General features: G+C 37.4%; 1 protein-coding gene across 3 annotated transcripts in view; it reads right to left on the bottom strand.

Annotated features, from left to right (window-relative positions):
• Nucleotides 1–8,283: 8,283 nt before the first annotated feature.
• AUH (AU RNA binding methylglutaconyl-CoA hydratase) overlaps nucleotides 8,284–18,592 on the bottom strand; it is a 107,947-nt gene continuing 97,638 nt past the window's right edge. For 2 of the 3 annotated variants that reach the window (XM_062600208.1, XM_062600210.1), the window contains exons 7-10: nucleotides 14,776–14,963; nucleotides 12,685–12,735; nucleotides 10,858–10,905; nucleotides 8,284–10,045 (exon numbers count right to left, since the gene is read on the bottom strand). In XM_062600208.1, coding sequence (XP_062456192.1) covers nucleotides 9,968–10,045; nucleotides 10,858–10,905; nucleotides 12,685–12,735; nucleotides 14,776–14,963 — 365 coding nt within the window. In that variant the 3' untranslated portion in view covers nucleotides 8,284–9,967. The remainder of the gene's footprint in view (nucleotides 10,046–10,857; nucleotides 10,906–12,684; nucleotides 12,736–14,775; nucleotides 14,964–18,592) is intronic. The other variant, XM_062600209.1, reaches the window with a different exon arrangement.

Genomic DNA, 18,592 nt, shown 5'->3' on the forward strand with positions numbered 1-18,592 from the left:
CCAGTTTATGAGCGACTAGTAAATGTGAAGAATTGCAGGGGAAATGATCAACGAGAGATGGAATTTAAAAAATTTTTGCATATTGAATACTTAGGCTGTGATTTCCTCAGATTTACCCTCGTAAGACTCTCCATTCTACTAGCTACACAGATTTAAAGTGAAATGCAGATCCAATGAAAAAGCAGGTTGCAGCTGACTTAATGTCATCCTTAACGACTGAATGGGGCATATCACAGATTCTACAGGTGTAATTAGTGTCTCAAGATAGGTGAAAAGAGCTACGTAACCTCCACCTGATCAGTTGTTTACTCCCGGCAACGTATTCCTTTCTTCAAAACAATGCAAGGATATTGCTATTACTAAGGATATTGCTTGTTTGAAACAATGCTTCATACATTCCTCTTTCTTCTATGGACTGGATGCTTCTACGATTTAAGTCTGATGCTTCTAAAGTTGCCTTTGCTGGCGCAAAGGATCACCTAAACAGGCCCCAAATCTGCAAAACGATCTCATAAGGAGGCCCTTCTACCTCTGCTAAGCTATACATAGGTCAGCCAGGCTCTCATTATACACGTGTCCTAGCCCCCGAATTCGATTCCAAGAGCAGGGCATCAGGGTCCTGCTCTGCCAGATCCTGGATACTCTCAACTTTCACGGGAACCGGAATGAGTTTAAGGCACTCAGCAACCCAGCTTGCACAACAGGACCTTTGTAGCAGCATATCACAGCCATGGGGTTTTTGTTACTTCTCCCTAGCCCTTGGTACACGTAATGCATTATAAATAATACGAGTTTCAAGAGATGAACAGATCCAGTTTGATCTGTTAATTTTATTTAAAATTAATAAATTCAGGCCATGTATAAACTATCCACAGTCATATCCTGTAAGGGTTTAAACAGTGAAACCACAAGGGAAAATAAACTCACATCTCTTCCCTTTTTATCTTGAAAGTGTCTGAAATGAATTGGTTGCTAAAGAAACCCGATATAATTGTGACAGAGTGTTTTGAAACCCTTAGCGGAGTTCATCTGAAACCTCAGCATAACAAGTGGCCCCTTATCTGCGTACTATTCCAGGAAGAAATGCATGGCATTTCGTCATCACAGCTGAAAGACTAGCTGGCTCTGCACGTAGGCTACGGGAGAATAAGAGCTCTCAGCTATAATGAGGGCACGCTGGTAGCTAATGCTTAGTCAGAGGCTGTTTCCTTTAGCCTTTGCTTATTGCTTGTAGGAGTTGGAATGCAGGAAAAGGCAAAAAGTAAAGGGAACATACTAAAAGTCAATGTTTACCCTCTCTATTTGTTTTCAGTGGTGATTATTTTTTAAGGAATGGAACACACAAAGTAGTATGGTAACTTACCTAAACCAGCCCTCCTGTTACAAAACCTTCACTTAAAATAGCTTTATTTAATGTAACTACTTGTGAGAGTAAGGATGATTTACATGAGCGAGACTCATAAAAAGCAGATGTAGTTTTTTCACTCTGGCACTTAAATGCAAATGAATAAACAGAAGAAGTTTAGTACGGTTATTTCCTTGTGAAAACTGATCTATCTTGTGGGCTGAACTTTCATATAAGCAAACAAACTTTCTCCTAGCAAAGCTAACAAACATAGATAACTAGTAGCAATTGACATTACTTAAAAAACAAGGATGAATCTTCATACGTGGAGGAAGATGGTGAAGAGCATTTATTTTTACAGGTTTTTCCTGTTTTGCACTTCCTGAACATGATCACATCTGTGATGCTCTGTAATCATGCTTTTCAACGTAAGAATCTGCAAAATTTAAACATGGAATGATCGAGCAATAGAAGAAGAAAATGTTAAATGTGAATATGCAATCATGTTCAGCCCTAAGTAAGCTGCTTCTTTCAGGGCTACATTTGGCTTTGTTATTCTGCTTGCAGGAAAAAAACAAAGCAATTACTGTGATCTTACTTGGCTATAACTGAGCTGCTTTAGGCACACAACTGTATGCACTACACACACACAGTTGCTGGTCTAAAGAAAGTCTAGATTTAACTTTCTCTGTTTAACTCTCTGGCTGAATATTGAAAAGAGTTGGCACAGATTTTTCTCAGGAAATTCAAACTTGCACAAGCAGAAGAAAAACACTGAGAATGAGATGCTGCTGTGTGCAAAAATTCATCTTGGGTGAAACTTTAACCCCTAAAAATAAATCTTGTTTTCAGTTCTCCCAAATAGGCTTTTCTATTCCACACTGAAGGTTTAAAGCAGTTGTTAATCACGTACTGTACACAGAACTAAGCAGCAAAATGTTCAGTTATTTCTGAAACATGTTATTTTGAGGCTATATTTGAATCTTCCATATTTATGCTATGAGAGTTATGTCACAAAGTTAATCATTCCCAGGATGCTAGCATTCAGGGTAATGAAAAACTTCTTGTGCAAGCAGTCATTAATCAGTGAGTATAACATTGCATAATGCTTTCTGAAGCATGTGTTATGTGATCAGAGTACAAGGCTGCATAATACAGCAAAGTGTTTATGCCATATGCTGACCTTTTCTAAAGCAGAAATGGAGCCATGTGATGTGCTGCTCCTGCCAGCAGTTGCTTATTGCCAATAATTAAGTTTGATGATATGAAGAAACACAAACTTGTATTGCTTTAGAGTTCTAAAAGGAAGAAGCTTTGAAGTTTTTGGCACTGGGAAGCGTAAAGATGGCCAACTTGGCTTGGACACACTACCGTTGTCCATTATAGGCACCACCCATCAAAACTGGAATCAAGTGTCCTGTTCAAGTGGTTACTGGCATTTGTGTAAAGGAAAACATACACATCATTATAGGACTGCTTTATTATCCCAAAGAGCATAAAGGTCAAAGGAACAAAGCAGCCAAAAGCGTGTCTGGTACCTCAAATCTCAGTACATCACAGTAACATTTGATGTTCTTGAGCAATAATGCTAGCAAGCAGCTATTACTTAATCTCCTACTAGTATTACACAAAAGTATACTTGCGAAATACTTCAGATAAATATGCTGTAATTATACAAAATATGAAAGCATGTATAGGGCAAAATGCTTTTGTAACTTTGAACACACATACCTGTGGAGACATGGTTTTAATGAGCTATTTTAGCAATGGAAATAATGCTTTAGAAGCTTCCATGAACAGTCTTAAAACTATGTGCTGCAAGCAGAGTGGACATACAGACATGCATTTTATATATTATCTAGCACGCACCAACCAAATGATCCAAATTCTGCCTCGTACACAGTTACTCTGTGCTTCCTTGTTGGCAGAACGAGGTGGTAGAGCTGGAATAACCAGCTTCATGTGATCACTTTAGCACAAACAAACATTCTGGTAGTGTAGCTACCAGTGCCACTGCTGCTCCTACACCATCTCCTCCCTGACTTGATGGGGTTTCCTTTTACCTTACTAATAGCAGTCTAACTACTTTGGGGAGCTGCTACAGAAAGAGGCAGCCAGATTTGCTCTTTAGTCTTAAAAGGTTTACTAAAAGTAAACTTACTAAAAGTATTAGTACCTGTAAATAGCAATCTAGTTCCACCATAGGTCCGACTACCTGTCAATGGTGGTTAAAGTTGTTTCTGATATCCCTTGCTTTCTTTAAAGAAGTATTTCTAATTTTAATCAATACTCCTAAAATGTAAAGCTTTCTAGAAGTGCAATCACAGACACATGCACCTAAAACTTCATCTATGAGAAGCCCAAGTCCGAAATTTAGGTTCTCAAAATTCCTGTTTTGCTGTTGGGATTTTGCTTTTCCCTTGGAAGTCACAGTCTTGACGGTACTAGCCAATGGCATCACTCTATATCTAATGCCTTCTAGCGCTTCCACAGCTCAGGAGTCTGACTCAAGTGGCACCTTCCCACTCGGCAGAGCTCCCCACTATACGAAGGAGAGGCAGAGGATGAGAAGAAGCAAACACGGGTCTAATCTTTGCTCCTGTACATACTAAGGAAACAGTGTGATACTCATTGGGAAGAGGACTGCAAGACAGGTCTTCCCTCTTCAAACCAAGAGGCTAGTAATCATTCTTGCCATGTCTCATGGCAAAAAGGTGATTTCAAATTAACTTCAAGAGTAAGTAATTTAAGTAAAAAAGTTTTATCAGGAGTGACTGAGATCATCTAGTGATTAGGTCTCGCTGGTAGCAGTGTTAGGTTCAGACCAATTCAGTGAAAGAAGGGAGCTGAAACTGAGTCGCTCTGGTCTTTTGTAAGTACTCCAACTGTTCAGCAATTAGACAAATCAAGGGGCTGCAACATATCCTCTTCACTTTTTCTAAAAAGGACTGATTTCAGCCTAGCTTTAACAAAAAGGGTAAGAGCCATAAACTCCAAAGTTTACAGCTGTAAATCCAAAACAAAGAGAGGAACTTTCTCAAGCACAAAGTAGAGAAGAAAAATGAGGCCTAAAACATACCCACGCCTTCATTTACCAACCAGTAACTTAGGCAGAATCCCTCTCATTATGCTGTTCTTTGTGGATCCTGCCTCCTTTCATACATTAAATAGATAAAAGAAGCACTATATTTAGATATTACGATCTCTACTTAGGATTAAGACATCTAGAACTCAGACACTGCAAAAAGAAAACAATATAAAAGTATCTATGTCCACTTTGTGGAGCTGCTCATAAAAATAGAAATGGTTGTGTTGAAGTGGACTGTGACTTAAACGTGCAACCTGAAAGTACTCGACAAAACATCACTTCTATCCATCTTTTCCTACATTCACTGCTTCTTAGACACACACTCACTGGCTTTCATCATTACTTTGAAAAGGAGAACAACCAAAACACTACTCAACATGAACTAGGATTTGGGGATGGAATCCTGAGTGGTCACAGTCTGGGGATGCTTATATTTAAATAGTTAGCTACAGCCTAATTTTTGAAGACAACAGTCCTGGCAGTATGGACTTATCACATGAACAAAAGACGCAGAGTTAAACTCTCTCTACATAAGCATACAGACATATTATTAACATTCATATGTAATGAAAACACCATCCTCACAACTCTACCCTTACAATTTAAATTTCAAACTTTGTCTTTCTAAGCTGCATGAGACAGACACATTTTTTAAAAAGAACTTATACAACTGGCATCAGACTTTTTTTTAACATGCTAGAAAGAACTGAGCCAAAGATGATATCACAAAGTCCCTTATGCTTAAAGGAAAATGTTAAATCAATTACCAATTGCTGGAATAAAGAAAGAACTATTTTCTGTATAAGTTCCTTAAAAAAAAAGTCTTCATGTTCTTCTGAAAGTTGCATTATACTATGAGAAAACTGTAACATATTCTCATTTCTTTAATGTAAATATGTTATAAAAGCTTTATTATCACATGCTTTAGAAATTATAATCAAGCGGAGCAGTCACTAGTCAGACCTTTGAAGACTTTACAAACATACATAAACAGTGTACACCTTAGAGGGTTAACGTACTATTTTGAACTCCAGAATTGCAATAGGATTTAGCTTTGACACAAAACATTCACGCCCTCTATAATAAATTCTTTTAACATACTTCATATTTCTTCCCATATGAATGACTGTCCTTGGAAGAATTATCTACGAGATAAAATTTGAAGATGAAATCTAAGTCTAGACTCAGTAAAGGGGGGGTGGAGACTGATCTTATAATCTATGGCAGTTGTTGATTAATGAGCCGCTCATGATTACTGCAGGCCTGTCCAAACTGCAGAAGCGAGTGATACTATAGGCCTGGAAAGAATGCGCTATCTGGCACGCCACACCTTTGCTGAAACTTAGAACTCACTTTGACTTCTGCTACGTTTATTTTGGCCTTGAACTACCTACCATATGTGAATGACGAGACACATAGCGTGGATCTATGGATCTCCTTGCTACCTGAGTGCCATTTCTGCAATAGATTTTCTGCATTACAGAACCTGCACATCCCAAGTTATGCTACTCGTACAAAACATAATGCAGTCTCTATTGGATTCAAGGATTTTGCTGGTATCAGTTGAAGTGGTCTTGCACAAATTCAAATCTTCCTGGAGTACAACTGTACTCCCACATCCTGGGGAGACTGATCTTGTCCAATAGTCTGAACAATTTTACCTGTATATATCTTTATGCATACACACACACGTGTGTGTATGCACGTGCCAATATATGCATATTACAATAGCTAATGAATACATTGTGTAAACATAATACATTCTGTACCACTAATAAAACCTTCATTCTACTCTACTCAAAGGTTGGAATTGAGCATGACTTGAATCATGTACTGAATAAAATAGGTATCTTAGAAAATCTCTGGTGATAGCCCGATCATTTCTTATCCATTTAAAAAACTTTTTGGGAACATATTCAAAACTCCCCTAGTTATGTTATAGACTGTTTTCAGAAATGAAAATCCATGCAAGTTTTTAAAAGCGTTCCCTGTACCCTGTCATCTGAGTTGTACACTCAGACAATAAAAAACCCCAACAGAAAAAAAGACATACATAGAAAAAGTAGCCCTTGTGATCCCTCAAAATACACAAAAGGAACTTCATTACCTTTTAGCTGAGCACATCTCTCCTTTTGGTTTATCTGTTTGCAATTATTTTCCTTTTTCATATTTTTTGGAGACAGCTGTCTTTCTAGAAGTGTGCAGAAAAGAACATCTTAAAACAACCACATCATAATGATCACACCTTGCATTCAGTAACTGTATCACCCTCATTAGCCATCGAACCCCTCTGACTTTTCAGTGATGTCATTAGGTGTCATAGTTCGGAGAACAAGGCTAAAATGCCAAAAATAAGCCATGAAAGCACATCCTGTTCAATGTATACCATACAAAATAGCAACAGTTTTCAAAGATTTTCTTGCTATAATTCTTCATTATAGTCCCAGTACACACCTTTTCAGGGATCTGCTTACACGGAAAAGCAATGTAACATAAAACTAAGTGTGATAAATTAACATCTACTACTTTCATTTTGCACCTATGAGGGTTCTTTGGTACTGTGATGTCTCACTATTACTCAACTTCTTACTCTGCTCCCTAAGTCTCCCAAACTCAGTCTCCACTAGCATGATATTCTGCCCTCTCGTATGTTTGAGAAACCACTGATTTTTAGTGCATTCAACAAACTTCGTTATGGTAATATGCATCATTAAGAAACAACTGATAAAGCAGCTGCACATGATATATACTGGTGCCTACTATTTTGAATGCAGCTGCTTAAAAGCAGCTCTGGAAAAGCACAGATATGAACCCTGAAATAGAATGATGAGCAATTGTCAGTAAATTCACATAAATTTCAACAGTTTGACAAACTGCTCTGCAAATCTCAAAGAAATGTTCCACAGGCCAACATCCTCAAGTGCTAACTATACCATCACACAACCTCAAAATAAATAAAACACCAAACTGCTTAATAGCAGGTGAGATACTCAAATGCAACAAACTGACTTAAGTCATTCAGACAGCTCTGAAAACCTTATCCAGAAATTTAGCAAATTCAGTGAGAACCTACTTCAACAGTATCACTGAGAAAACATCAACATATCTGTAGATCAAAAGCTAAAATGATATGGGTCATATAAATTCACACAGTATTTCTGCATAAAACTAACAATGTCAAGGCAGTAATAAGTTGCACTTGCAGTTAAGACTGCTGAGAGGAGATCTGCTCAAGGGAAGATCACCTCCTCAACTTTCGACTCAGTAGTGAAGTGCAGAAGAACCCACTATTCACCTGAGCTCAGTGGAAGCAGGAAGAAAAGCTGCTCATGGCTGGGAACCATGAAATAACCTTCCAGGGAATCAGCCGGGATCAGGGGACACTTACCCATGAGGCACTGTGGAGAAAAGCATGGCTTTACCAGGACCTGGACACGCAGAGCCCGAATGCTTGAAGAAGCATAATTTTCATAAGGAGAAGTTACGCTCTGTAAGAGCATTTCTTTTACAAATCCCCCTGTTTTGGAAGCAGAATTTTAATATTGCTGTTAATCATGAACAATGCTTTTACTTAGTTACTTATTTACTTAATAAGCAGGACAGTAAGTGCTTGACGTATCTTTTCCTAAATTACTGCTCCTTCGCAATTGTATCAATATCATTAAGAGTAAAGATTGTCCAATTGGTACACACTTTGTAATAACATTCAAACTGTTGGCTTCAAAGAAAGGACTCAAACTGCCACAATGTGACACTATCTTCTCCTGAGAAAAAGGAATGGAGACAGTACCATGACAGCAAAATTATTTTCTGAGATCAAAACCAGTTAAAGGCAAGAATCTACACAAGATGTTGAACAGCACAGTCTTACGCCATAGTATTTAATGTCATTCAAATTTTTTAGACATTCCCAGGAGTTACTTAATCAGCGCTTGTTAGAAAACCAGAGGCAGCTCAATAACCAGACTGTATATCAAAGTTATGAAACACAAACCAGCCAGCATAGACTTAGTATTTTTTCTCCCATTAACATAATTATTTCCTACTCAGTAGAAATGAAAATGACATGTTAGCATTTCAAAAACAGGAGAAAATGACCCTCTAGGCTTCATATGACTATCAAAACAAGCACCGGTACTTTATTTGCAAATTATCATGCATGAAATGATGGAGTCAGCAAGTTTACCAGTCAACAAAGTGTGTGCTCTACCAGTTATAATCAATTTACGTGTAAAGATAGGTCTAAATATGAATTTAAATGAGTTCTTGTCATTTCATGTTGATCAGCTGCTTTATCACCACAGATACGGACAGTGACCATAGTTAATGCTGCAGAAACAGCAGAGCATGCACGAGTTTCATCAGCCAACGGCAACTGAATACGAAGGAATTTGTTTCTATATAAAAAAGATAGCCTCTGACTGCTACGCCACGTGTATTTTCCAGTCAGGTTAACAAAAATACTTTCTAAGAGGCTATTTCCAGGTATTTGCTGTACATGCCACTAGCATAGCAAATACACAGTATGAATCACAATAGTTTTCTCGCCTCGTAACGTACTGGATTTCTCTTGTAAAGCACGAAAAGAACCCTGAGGCCTCCACAAAATAAAAAACCTTTCAGTTTTATCCCTGCAGTACACAAACATGCACTACTAAAACCCACAAAACCAGCATCTGAGAGCTGAAGAGAATTCTAGCTTTCACAGTGTATTAGTCACATCCCTGCACTGAGAAGTCTTTAATGCATCAAAAACTTAAAATTACTGGGGCAAGTGAAACAAAGTTCCTTTACAGCAGACAGCGTTGATCGGATGATAGTTTGCAAGAATGCAAGACAAAGCTGAATTTAACTTACAAGAACGGATAATTAAAGGCTGGTCTCACAGATGTCTTAATGTAATACAATTAAATGAATATAATGGCAATGACTTCATCAAAAGGACATCAGTATGTGCTATTCTCAAAGTTAATTTCATTTTGCTTATAATAGTGTAATTCAGATAAATAAAGCTTAACATTTTCCAAACAATAATCCTTTTCATTTCCCTTAGCTTTATTAATAAGGTACATATTCAGCTGGAATATTCAAATATAATTTTTGCTGATATACAGAATCATTTATAATGCATATTTGGTACATTTTTTTGGTGGGTAGAAGTCACTTTTATTTTGATAAAATGATACAGTAGACTTACACTTAACATCACATATAGGCTTCATCTATACAAGGAATTTACAGAGCTTTTTGTTTGTGGAATGATGTTTCATACATATGAAATTTTAAAAATGCTGCATGAACCCATGACCCTGCCAATACACAGAACAACCTTTAGAAACAGTAATGACCATGAATTGACACATGTATTTATCTGCGCCCAGTGCAAGTATGGACACATTCAAAATGTTTTAACGCCGGTATAATTTGCTTTTACTTTGGTGGTTGTGATATTCCAGGTGCGGATGCAAAGTGCACCTTAGCGGTCCCCCTAGCAGTACGTTTACCCCACTGCATTTTAAAGGCATCAGCTTCTTCTATTCTCCCTTGTAGCGAGGAGGTCTTTTCTCCTTAAATGCAAGAAGACCTTCAATTCTATCTTTTGTTGGAATAGTCTACAAAGAGCAGAGTAACATTTCATTATTGATAGCAAAAATAATACCACAAAAAATATTTTCATACAAACCCTAGTTCTTGAATGCATCCAATATCCATCATACAGTCTATATAGAAATGTAAATTGCAACATATATTTAGATGTTTGGAAGTGCCAGACCCTTTAAAGGCATAACATAAGCCTGAGAAACACTATGGGAGAACAAGGCATAACTTTCTCTGAGCAGATGACAATGAGAAAATCCCTAGGGCTTGGTATTTTGTCTGTTTGTTTTGGTTTTAGATTATTAATCAGGCTGCCATATGCCTTAAATGACTATATAATACTGATATTTCTGTTTCCAAGATCAGAAATTTATCTGAATGTCCATGAACACACAAACTCAAAATACTTTATTTGCACATTTTGTTGGCAAAGCAGCTTGTCTTGATTTTCTCACCGTTAGCACACATGCCATTAGTGGCATATCGTAGTGAAGTGTCCTTCACATCATTTCACATTAAACCAAAGCAAAACAAATGTAAGGCAGTTCTTGGACTAGATGTAAGGCAATGTATGACTGGCTAGGTATACGGTTGCCAGTGCTTCATTCCCTTTTTCTGAACAGTCTCGAAAGGGGGAAGTTTTTGCCCTAAATTACACCTCCTTCCTTAAATTTCTTATAAAAACAGAGTAAGCAGAAAAAAGGTCTAAATCCAACATCAAAATATTTGAAGAAATCACAGAGCAATTTCAAGTTGTATTTCTGCACATGTTTCACAACAGGCTCCAAAAAACCCTGTTTTCTGGGGTATTTTTTGTATTACCTACCTGAGCGTAACAAGCTTCTTCAATTGCTAAACCTGTTATTAAGTCCACCTGAGGAAAAAGAATAAAATACTTTTAAAAGCATATTTTCCTACACTTAGTATACACTCTATTTCTTGATAGCAAACTTAAATACTGTGCTGCCATTTGCCAAATACCGGAACACTTCTGCAAATTCTTTCTACATTACTTTAACACAGAAATACTTCACTGCCATGTGGTGAAAGTGGTTAGTGATTTCTGTAACAGTTTCCTTGTTCTGTAATACTGTAACACTGTCAAAAGAATGTACGATTTTCACTTCAAATTATCCAGACTAAAAACCATTAACTAGCTACATGTTTGTAATCTTTTCAATTATTACAGGGGAAAAGATGAAGTGCACTGCATGTTTATTTAAAAACTGGTTCTGAAACAATCTTCATAACTTTATATAAAAAAACTGATGCCATGCTAACAAGTAAACACAAATTCCAGTTTAAATGTATATAAAAAAGAAAACATGGCCAGTGGTAATCCTGTAGCATCACCCAGACTTGATATTTTTCTTTGTGAGGTGGTCTGAGTAGCTGAAATGGCTAAATTTTCTCCTTACTGCTTCTCTGTCTCTCTTAAGGGTCAGCTGCTGCAGAATATACCAGCTTTCCAAAAGGCCACTGCAAAGACTGTGGCTACAAGCAGTTGGCCAAGGGGAGAGAAGCAGTAGCACAGATGCCCAAGGGAAGCTGTAAAGTATCTGCCATGAATAGGTTGAGCAAGTGTTTGACTTGACTAGTTTTGACACAGGAGATCTTTTCTTGGGGACTCAGGATTAAACTAGATGAGCATTCAGAGTCCTTCCAATCCTATCTTCCTTAGTCCTACAAACCGATGTTCTGGTTCATTACATCTGGTAGTTAGACAATTTAGCTTGCAGCCTTTTGAACCTTGGGTACCACTGAAATAGATCTTGAATTTCATCATTATTTGCTGTTTGAACTTAATGAACATACTCTTCGCACAACAGCATCTGAGTTTGGTCCTCAGGGCAAAAGTCATTGGTGTGTGCTCTGCTAAACTTAATTATATCAATGGTTGCTTACAAGACTTAAAAGACCAGCCTTGAAATGCACACTCGTTGGGTTCAGATTTTGCATGTGACACGATCCCATTTCCCTCATCCCAGACTGAACTATATGCTGTCCTGGTGCAAGAACTTATGCATGTATTTAAATATGAATAGTCCTGCTGAGCTCAGCAAGATGATTCACATGCCTAAAGTAAAACACATGTCCAGATGTGTTCAGGGCTGGGTCTTAATGAGCTTTAGAGCTAGGTCAATAGTGTTGAAGGAGTGGCAATTCAACATCTGAAATCAGATTTCTGGTATAATTTTAACACTAGTCTGTATTAAATTATTAAAAAGTAATAACATGCCTTTTGGTCTTTAGCTACCACTTATTAAAAGAACACTGATAGCCTTGACAGACTGCTGTGTATCACTTAGGGGATTTTTTTCTTCCCAGCATTTGAAATACAACTTATTCATAGTGGTTTACATTTACTTTCTAGTATTAACAGAGTGCATTACTCCCTGAGAGCTACGGGGTTACTAAGCCTTGTTAGGGAAATGTCCAAACAGCTTCAGCTCTAGTTTCAGGAGTCTGAAATCAATAAACACAGGCATTAAAAAAAAAAGAAAAGTTAATCTTAAAAAAAAAAAGTTTTGGTCAAATAGATTTTGAAAGATTATGTGGAGGAACTGAAACTCGGGGTGGGGGGAGGATCACTGCAGAACACCTGTTGCCATCTTGAATTCCGCTAGCTGTTACGAGAAGCATAGATCCTTACCTCCATTCCCTGATTGATGGCCAGTTTTGCAACTCTCATTGCTAGTGGTCCCTAAAATGAAATAAAAAGCTAGTTTGCATGTCATCAAATTGTATAAGATTATGCTGTGAAGAATCTGCACATCAATGCCATTGCACTGGGATCTTCTGGACTTTGCTATCTATTTAATAAAAGTACAGATCAAATATCCTAAATTATATGACTACAGCAGATATTTTCTTCCAAATAGGTATTTTCAATATTGAGAAAAGGTGGAAGAAGCATGTAGTTTTTGAAAGAGCCACATCAAAGCAGTGTGTTGGGTTTATGTTTCAAAGATGTCAATCACTTCCACTTACGTCAAGATTCTCAATATCCTTCAAAACAAGGTCTAAAGGATATTAGAGAGCTTCACATGATCAATCTTAGTATGTCTCGATTATCATACAGTGAAGAGACATGAAAACACGGGAAAATGAAATGAACTGACAAAGCTTCAAACCTGAAGTATGAGACTGCAAAGCCCGCATTGGGCAAATTATGATGTCTTCTGTGAGCAACTGACGTAAAAAAAAAGAGCAGAGGTAGCTCCACACTCCTCCTCTAACATGTCACACAACAGTTTTGTCATATACCTGTAACAGGCACCAGCTTCCAAATATACACACACTGCTTTAAGGACATGGCTTTTGCTTTGGGAAAAGGTAAATGTAATCTCTTCAGTTGTGATACAGCACTGTACTTGCATGAGTTGCCAGGACCTCAGAGCTTTCCATGTATTTCAGAATTGCTTCCACTGTGAAGCTGTAAGTCTAAATCAGCATTCTAGAATACAGTGTAAAAATTTTTATTTTTCATTTTATTTTTCATGTTCGTCTTTCTATGAGAGTTTTCAAAACACAAATAATCAGTGCTAAATGTCTGATTTCATCTGTAACGTTTTTCACTCTGAATGGAAAGTTTTTACATTTGTGACTCAAAGTGGTTTCTTTATTATTTTTTTAATATTGCCTGCTACGAATTTGCCATCTGGGAGTCTTCAGTTGGAAAGCAGGTTTATCAAAAGTTCAAAACCCACATTTCTATTCTGAACAAATAGCTGGCGCTCTACAGCAGTAAGGGAATTTGGAGCAAACAGTTATGACAAAGACTCCTGCAAGGTTCACACTTAAATTTCTTAGTAAAATTGCTAAGTCCTCAAGCATGGGATTTCATCAAATCTCCTTTGCTTACATGTTACCTGAGTGGATGATGACAAACTTATGTTTTAGTCACAGTTCAGAGAAGAAAATAAATATTGAAAAATCCAGGAGTGGAAACGTCCATGTGCATCCAGGTCCCACTGGGGATGCAGAAAGAATGGCCAGCTCTTTTCCTGCCACCATGGTCCCCAGCTCGGGGCCATGAAAGGCCAGGCAACCAATCCCCCTCGCCAGTGAGGAGCTAATTACGATGGTTCACAACGAGGCGAGCAAAAAGGAAAAGGCAATTGCTAAACTCTGAACATTGGCATATGGCTGTCTGAAAACCGTGCCATTTCAACTCCGGTAGTGAAAGACAGAGACAGCGCGTCATTCGGAATGGCACAAGAGCATGATTCTTTCATCAGACTTGCACACGCAGGCAAAGAAGCAAACAGATGGCCCTCCAGTACTAAACGGGTTTTGCTTTAATTCTGAAATTATACTTGGCTTTATGTTTTCAAAATCGCTGTTACATTGAGATATGTCCACCCTCATATGGACTAGTCTCTCTTCTGAAGCATTCAGCTGTAACAGAGTAACCTGTTGAGATAATTGCTTTACTAAAAAAAAAAAAAAAAAAAAAAAATCATTTTTTACGTCTGAATCCTGAAAGCCAAAATATGCAATGCAAACACAGACCATATTACAACGATACAAGATACAGTTTATGGGCTTTATCGTGAAATCCTTACCAAGTGACATCACCACATACATGAGCAAAATCAACTTCTGATAGCTCTCACCCAAACTGGAATAACTGTGCAAAATGTAACTTCTGAGAGTTTTGTTTCCCTTTATACAGCTGGTTCTTTCTCAGTCCTAATGCTTGGTCACAACCCAAATCTAAAAGCAAAACAATCCGTGGTACCTGAGGTAAAAATTCTCTCGCAAGAGCTAAGGCTCTCCTGTAGGCAGCATCCCCGGCTTCATTCTGCTCTACCACGTGGCTGATCAGCCCTATGGATTTTGCTTCCTCGCCGTCTACAACACGCGCGGAGAAGATCAGCTCCTTTGCCAGAGATACACCGATTGTGCGAGGCAATCGCTGCGTGCCCCCTATAGTTTGGAATAAAACAGAAAACCCAAGTATTAGTTTCACGTCCGCCTATCCTAGAAAAGATGGCGCCTCATTTAATTCAAGTATTTTCATTTTTTATTACGTAAACAGTTATAGGAAGATAGAGTAATTACCCTATAATATAAACACATTCTTAAATGCCTTCTTCAGTTCTGAAACTTAATCTAAAATGAAATCACATTTTCCTCATCTCAGAAAGATATATAAGTAACTGAAAAGGGCCAATATTAACATAGAATATGCTTCATTATAGACAGGCTACCATATTCAGAGCAGCCTAATGCTGAAGGAAAACTACTTGCCAGGAAGTGATCATATCCAAATATTCACCTTCTTTTTAAGAAGGTATATATTTTTAAGATATTAATCACCACAATGCGAATACTTTTAAAGAACTATAAGAAACGTACTCTCTATATATACTCTCTCGATATATACTCTACACTCTAAGAAACTATACTCTAAGAAACACACAGCTGAAGCTGAAATTTGCATCTATTAGAGACAAAAAGTATTTCTCCCCCAAAGATACTGCTGTGAATTAAAATAGTGGAAATGGTCTTTATCTGTAAGATAGGTCTTGGAAACTATAGTAGGTCTCCTGCTTCAACAGGATCTGAAATAAATATTCACTGTATTTAGACAGTCTATAAACGGATTTTTTTTCCAGAGGTACTTCTGCAAGAATATGCTAACATATTAAATTATTAATGTATGTGTATATGCAACAGGAATATATACAGAAGATGTTCAAGGTGACATGATAAAAAAACTGGATAAAGGTGTGTTCAGTTTATATAAAGTAGATTAATTTTCACCAGAAAATGGCAAACTAAACCAGTATTTTATTGAAGCCATTCAGTTCTTTTACTGATGTATTCTTAAAATATGTAAATACATCTCTGAGACAAAATAAACCAACTGGAAACAAATAAAAAGTTTTTGATTCCATGACTCATCTTTCAACTATTATTTATTATGAGCTACCAGCTTCAGTACTACTGTATTCCTCTTCATAAAAACAGACCTGGCTTTGAACACATTACATCATATGATGCAGGAAGTTAGGAGTGGGGGAAGTGTTCCTGCCTTATTTTCTCTAGAATATTATAAAATCATAGTTTCTACCAAAAGATACAATATATTTTCAAGAAGACTCAGAAAGGTTTACACTCGTAAGACTTCAAAGAAAATCTGTGGGACAGCAGCATTAGTAAATACAAACGATGAGGTATTCTCAGTGGTTCTCCTACTGTGCAGCAATTTTAGCAAAACCGTCCTGATGGTACAAGGACAAGCGGCCGCAGCAAGAAGCAGCCTTGTTTGATGAGTCTCCGAGAACTGCTGGCTCCTGTCACCTCGATAGCAGCCATTCCACACCTGGTCTCCCACGCCAAAGTGAGACTGCTTACAAAATGATTTTAGACCATAAGACCACGGTAGGTCCTTTACTGAAAAAGCAGTAAAAGTGCTGGTAGCTAAAGGCAGATGCTAGAGTTGCTGCTACTGCTGCTAGTTTGTGCAGCGGAACCGGTTGTAATGCCAGGGGAAAAATCCGGCTAACAGCACCTGTCTTTGTCAGAAGAAACGCAGAACCAAAAGAAAGCCTGTATTTTCGGATATTTTTAATGAAGGGAATAAAACTCTCCCAAACAAAAGCCCTTTTAAAATACTACCAAACCTGAAGCCTACACCCTCCTCTTAGTCTTGGCTGCCTCACTGGTACGATTCACAGACAGAGGATGAATTAAGCTCAAGCTGAAAAACTTTAAATCACATATATGCCAGGAAAAAGGGAGCTGTGTTTTCAAGCAGAGCAGACTGAGCTGTACTACTATCACCAGAAACATTCACTGGCTTTATCTTTTTTTTCTTTTCTTTTTTTTTTAATACTGAATATCTTTCCACTTCTCACCCAAAGAAGCTGTCATATCCTAACCAACATCTATCCTTGTACACATTTTAAGTGTACATCAGAATATAGCAGATGTCTGTTCTGATCTCCTTAAGAATAGTTTTCTCATAAATTATCCCTCTCACATAGTATTGGGATCTAGAGAAGCATCACATTTAGCTTTTGATCAAAGAAAGATATTTGTTCAAATCATAAGACTAAGAGGCTGCATCTACTGGTTTCACATCTTATGTTCCCCCCTTATTTATTATGGTTAGTAATTTTTTCTACTTAACTATCTCCCCTTCCTTTACTGTTTTCTCTCTTCTATTACTGCTTTTACCGGGAAATGTTGAAAACAAAGTTTAATTGAGCAACAATATTTCATAACTTTGACCAAACAATGGATATGTTTAAGCATGAAGTAGTGTTTATAGACGAAAAAAGTCTTCTTGCCAGTGTCTTACACAATAATGATTAAAGAGCAAAAAAGCAGACTAGAGTCTATGTTGTTTGGCTGCCTCCCACACTGCAAAGCCATTAAGCAGAGGAGCATGTTCTTTGATTAATATTCACAGAATAAAATCCAACAGTTCACTGCATCAATCACGTATATTCAGTAGTAGGAATAAGACATATACACATGCAAAAGCAGTAAGACTCAATTAATCAAATGCAAACAACATACCAAAATATACACAGCTACATACACTTATGGGGAAAACACACAGAGTACGTTGCAGATAGATGTTCTGTTTTGGTAATGCACAAAGAACATATAGTTCCTGCCAGCTACAATCAGAGCTAAAGGAAGTAACACCCAGGCTTCAAAGACATTACTTAAGCAGGGCATTTCATCTAAATGTAGGGCAGAATTTGACCGAAGAAAAGTTGTTTCATCTTCACAAATTTAATGACATGTTATTTCAAGGACTAGTGATCTGGTATTACTCACTGTGCTGATAAAAGTATTTGACACACAGTTGCAATGTAAATGCATTCTTATCTGAGATAGTATATATTCAATGTTGTAATAATGTAAACAGCTTTTTTACATGACACTCCAGTCCATGTGAAAAGACACAGTACGTGCAAGGCTGCTAACTACTGGTATGAAAATTGCTAACCATTATTTTTGCTCCAACAGTTGATTTTGTATGAATATTTATTTAGTGTCAGTAATTCATCAGTTACAAAATATGTACACAACTGGTTTGGATTAAGGGAATTACGTGAACAATTCCCAAGAGTATATCCAACAAGATGAAGCAACTAGCTTACTGGAAATAAATTCATCATTCTGGCAGAGAATATCTACGCTCAGTAGGTTCTCATAGCTCAAGGCTCTGTCAAAACATATCGGGAAAAATCTTGTTCCGACAAAAAATCCAAACTTAAATGCAGGCATGCTCTTACTGTTTCAGATCAGAAAAAAGATTCTTTTTATCCTATCCTTTCTATCACAAGCAGTGTTTGGTTTATGTTAGATTGGCTTAACCGGCAGGTACCTAGATTTGTCTTTTTAAAGACTACCACACATTTCTAATACATTATTAATAACCAACGGTGAAGCCAAAGTTTGTCAGCCACAAACTTTCTAATTATTCGAGTGAGGCTAGGAACAACTCAAACGAATCCTTGTGGTTCTTCCACAGAAAGCTCCAAGGAACAGCCGATTTTTCCCCTTTCCAGTCACAGCAGAACGGGATGCAG

The sequence above is a fragment of the Rhea pennata genome, chromosome Z (assembly GCF_028389875.1).
Source record: "Rhea pennata isolate bPtePen1 chromosome Z, bPtePen1.pri, whole genome shotgun sequence".
Taxonomy (NCBI): Eukaryota; Metazoa; Chordata; class Aves; order Rheiformes; family Rheidae; genus Rhea; species Rhea pennata.